Below are 5,158 nucleotides of genomic sequence, written 5' to 3' on the forward strand. Positions count from 1 at the left end.
AAAAATTTTAGCTGTTTTATGAAATGTTATAGAATATTTTATATCATTATAGTTTGAAGATACAACATAACAATTGTTTTATATATATGAGGTTTAAGAGAAACATAATTTACTATATCAGCATCTAAATATATATATATATATGTAAATTTACATGATTATTAATTTATGATATTATCGGAACCATATTTTACATGGGGATTTCAAAAAAAATATTATCTTATTATCTTATCGAATTTTGTTAATTTTTACACTGTCCCGACTTGGGACTAGCAAAATTTATTAATTTATAGTGTTTATTAATTTATAGAGTATTAATTTATAGAGGTTTTACTGTATAAGGTTAACGGAGATTTGTGATAATCTCAAGATAAAGAATCAAATACAATATATATATATATATATATTATATATATATTTTTAATTTTATTAGACATGTAATTTTTTATATAATAATTAGGATTTATTTTATATCTATATATTATCTTCTAAATTACGTTAGACTTTTTCAAAATATATATATATATATATATATATATATATATATATACATAATTGATTAATGATATTAATATAATTTATTTTAACATCAGTCAGTTTTGATTGATGTAAATATTGTATTATTTAAAAAATGATTTTACTAAAATGAATAGACTATACATCACTTATCTAAATGATGTAAATTTATATTTTACTAGATGGACTCGCCCGATGCGCGGGTTTAAAGTTATATAAATTAAATTAAATTTAACAAAAATGTATTAAAATTTGTTGTATGTTATTTGTAAATTTTATTTTTGTTATAACAGACTGATTTATATCCATTTACAAATCTTTTATGTATGTTACTATTAAAAGTATATTTTTTACACCTAAATATACTCTATGTTACAAATATATTATTTATCACCACCTAGAAAATGTCTATATAAACACATTAAGCCAACTATTTTACTTTCACTTATGCATAGTTTTTTTATTACTAAAATTGTTGGTTCAAAAAACATTTTTGAATAAAAAACATATTACATAATATACTAATCATTGATGTATCATCACAATAATGTATGATCACCATAATGAAAACCTCGGCTCCGCCCTCATCTCAGATGGAGAGAACCTTGCGTCCAACTTCCTCCACCATGGAGAGAACCTTGGCTCTGCCTTCCTCCATTGGGGAGATAACCTTGTGTCCAACCTTCTTCACCATAAAGAGAAACTCGGCTCTGCCCTCTTCATATGTAGAGAGAACATGTTCACGTCCTTTTGCTATATCAAAATAGCTTACTCCGACAACCAATGAAAGTAAAAACATTTTTCTAACGTAACAAAATCTTTTGATAGTAACTAATGTTAAATTTTCTGATGTATTTGTGATAGTAACTATGCCAAAGTGAAAGTAAAATAGTTGGCTTAATGTGTTTCTATATTACATAATATACTAATCAATGTTGAATCACATAATAATGTATGATCGCCATGGAGAAAACCTCGGCTCCGCCCTCATCCGTTATGGATAGAACCTTGCGTCCAACCTCCTCTACCATGGAGAGAACCTTGGTTCCACCTTCCTCCCTTTGGGAGATAACCTTGCGTCCAACTTCCTCCACCTTCCTCCCTTGGGTAGATAACCTTGCGTCCAACTTCCTCCACCTTCTTCCCTTGGGTAGATAACCTTGTGTCCAACTTTCTCGCATAGCGAGAACCTCGGCTCTGCCCTCCCCCTGTGTGGAGAGAAAATGTTCACGTCTTTTTGCTATCTCAAAATGGCTTGTTCCGACAACCAATGAAAATAAAAATCTTTTTCTAACGTCACAAAATCTTTTGATAGTAACTAATGTTAAATTTCCCACTGTATTCGTGAAAGTGTCTTTGATACACCATGACGAAGCCTCTGTCTCTGTAATGCCTCAACCGCCACATTGCTTAGTGAGCCCATGTCCACTCTCAGTCCATGGGCCCACTCTGAATTGACATACATAAGCTTGCTTTGGTTGTCTTGTGAATCTTCTTCACCATTAATCTGTTCCTCACAAGTCTTTAATCTGCCAACAATGTCTTTGAAAGTAGTTGTTTTTAGATCAAGGACCTGCTCAAGTGCTGCAATTATATGTATGTGCTTCTTTCTTGGCAAGCTTTTCAGAAAGTTCTTCACAATCTTCGTTTCTTCAATGATTTCTCCTAGTGATGCTGATTTTGTGGAGATCTCTGAAAGTTTACCAACAAAGTTGTCAATAGTCTCGGTTTCCTTCATCTTTATTCTGTCAAACTCGGCCATGAGAGTCTGCAGTTTTGCTTCTTTGACACGATCAGTGCCCAGGTTCTTTGCTTTGATGGAATCCCATACACCTTTAGCGGTAACTTGATCACCAACTTGTAAGATCGTAGACTCATGTATGGATTGGAAAATCAGGGCTCTGCCAAGGTCATTATTTTCTGGTTCCATTGTTCCAGGATCAATTGCCTCCCAAACCTTGTGAACACGCAACGCAACATCCATTCTCATTGCCCACACTGTATAATTGATTGAAATTAACATAGGGCATTGTATGGACGATGGTGGCGTATTCTCCTTTGGCTTTGGTATGTTGCTTGCAGCGGTTAATTCACTCATGATTCGAATATCAAACCTAGAAGCTCTGATACCAAATCTATTTTTAGGAAGAAAGATTTAGAACAAAAATATTGTTTTAAGAATACAGTAAAACCTCTATAAATTAATAATATTGGGACCAGGAAAATCTATTAATTTATAGAGGTTTTAGTTTCTCGATAAATTAATAATTATTAATTTATAGAGAGACTTTCCTAATTTGATAAAAAATATTAAAAATAAGATTTAATGGTTATAACTAATATTTTTATAAAATCAATTACAATGAAAATAACAATTATCATGTTTTGACGATAGCACTCAAAGATTTTTATACAGTAAAAATATCAAAAATGAACTCTAATAAAAATTAATGTGTCGATATATACATATATCTGGATAATTCTATATAATTATTAATTTATATTATTGATGGAACCATATATTTACAAAGGATTTTCAAAAAAAATATTATTTTATTATATTATCGAATAGTGTCCAAAATTACAATAGTCCAAACTTGGGACAAAAGAAATATATTAATTTATAGAGGTTATTAATTTAACGAGTATTAATTTATAGAGTTTCTACTGTAACTCTCTTATTAGCTTAAATAAAATAACTCAAAACTTTAAGCTCTCCCTCACAATCTATAAAACTCTTTCTCTCAAATCTCTCTTATGGTATACCACACTTTGGCAACTCTTTATGTAGAGAGAACTAGAACACAATTTCCTAATCCAAAACAGGTAAACTAACTTATTTAGATATCTCCTAAATAGAACTATTTCTAATTGGATTAGAGTTTTCCTTTTTCCTTAAACAGCTTTCTTCTTCTTCAAACTTAGCCCAACAGATTTGACAAAATCGTTCGTATCATTTGTTACTTAATGTTGATTACCTTGACAAATCTAAATTTATGAACAATCTTTACAAGGAATGACAAGTATGGGGAGCAAGAACCAGAGACATATCCACACAACACGACGTCCCATGGGCCATGGCCATGTTTAAACGATATCTATATTCCGTGAGACACCCTTTTGCGATTCTTGATCGGATCCATTGACACTCCCTTTTCTTCTGGATGATCTCTGACTGAATATTCGAGTAATTATCTTAACCGAACTTGACGGCTCTGTTATAGATTCGTCCTTCACCGAACTGTTGTCTTTCAGGTCCAAATCGTCCGATAGTTTCTTCACTAATGCCACAAAATGTCTACGAAATGTTGGATATCTTGACACCGTTTTCATTAGCCCTTGAATCCTAATAAAAACACACAAAGACATGAAAAAATATTTTGTTAAGGAAAAAAAAAACAAAACAAAAGTGTTTAACAAACAAAGATCAAATCTTAAAGGCGGTTCTTTTACCTGCGAGCAAATGCATCAAGTTCGGCTCTTTTACGCTCGGTGAGAGGAGGAGATACGGAAATTGCACTCGAGCTCTTTAGCCTCTCTGGATCTCCAAATAACAAAACTAATCTCCCGAGGTACTCTTCTTCTTCCTCGGACAAGTTTGTAGCTTTCAGTTGCTCCTTTAGTATCAAAAACGGATGCAGAAACCAATCAAAGAAGACGTCTTTTGGTCGGTTCATGGTAGTTATTTCAGTTACACCGTCACCTACACAAAACATGCAGACATATATAAATCACACTTATATGAAAATATATAGAAAAAAATAGAATTTTTTTACTTAGTAACAAGCCAGAAGAATTGGCTTTGACGGAGCGTAGAATCTCATGAAGAAGCCCATAAGCAGGTAAACCAACACTAATCACTTGGCTGCCTTTACTAGATCTCGCTTCTTCGATATCTTTCGAAATTATCAGTCCTTTTGTAGCCAAAACTTCTCCAAATGTCCTACATTGAACAAAGAGCTCATACAACAGCTGCACACAGACATTCAAACAGTCAAAAAAAACGACAAAAGATATGATTTTTCAAATTTTGGTTTTGGTGAATATTAGGCATGTGTGCTTACATCGAGAGGCTTAATATCAATCATAGGGACTCTGACTGATCCTGCTCTCATCGATGATGCGTTCTTGACAGAGCCTAGTCTTGGTACAGGACCAGAAAAAGGCGTTGGTTCCTCTTCGTTTCTTCGATATTTTGGCCTTGGGAAACAAGATCCTTCAGGCATGTCAAGTATATCAGTGCTATACTCGTCGTAAATGGACACAGAAGCAACTATGAAACAGAGTCCATAGTAAAAAGAAGATTCTTGATATGATACTACTCCTGCATAAGCACCGAGGAAGATACTAGAGACAACTGATCCAATAACCGCGCCTGTGACAGCCAAAGGCCAGAGTAAGATCACGAGGCCTGCAATGGGAACACACATTGTCTCCAAGAATGGACCTTCCCGTCCAATTAAGTCGTGAAACAAACGGTGCCATCCTTTGAACAGCATGTAAGGGCTTTTGCATATGGCTACAAGTGAGATCACAGGGAAATCAACAAGAATCCCGAGAACTGAAACTACCAAAGCCCCTGGAAGTTGAAGTAGCCTGAGGATAGATAAGAGGATGTAAAGTAAGGCGCTATGGAATAATT

The 5,158-nt window shown here is 33.5% G+C and overlaps 1 protein-coding gene across 1 annotated transcript in view; it reads right to left on the minus strand.

The window, feature by feature from the left end:
* The window catches only part of LOC104790393 (uncharacterized membrane protein At3g27390), a 4,536-nt gene continuing 2,828 nt past the window's right edge, over positions 3,451-5,158 (minus strand). The window contains exons 5-8 of the mRNA XM_010516143.2: positions 4,581-5,119; positions 4,293-4,488; positions 3,970-4,219; positions 3,451-3,862 (exon numbers count right to left, since the gene is read on the minus strand). Coding sequence (XP_010514445.1) covers positions 3,604-3,862; positions 3,970-4,219; positions 4,293-4,488; positions 4,581-5,119 — 1,244 coding nt within the window. The 3' untranslated portion in view covers positions 3,451-3,603. The remainder of the gene's footprint in view (positions 3,863-3,969; positions 4,220-4,292; positions 4,489-4,580; positions 5,120-5,158) is intronic.

This window comes from Camelina sativa, chromosome 6 (genome assembly GCF_000633955.1).
Source record: "Camelina sativa cultivar DH55 chromosome 6, Cs, whole genome shotgun sequence".
NCBI lineage: Eukaryota > Viridiplantae > Streptophyta > Magnoliopsida > Brassicales > Brassicaceae > Camelina > Camelina sativa.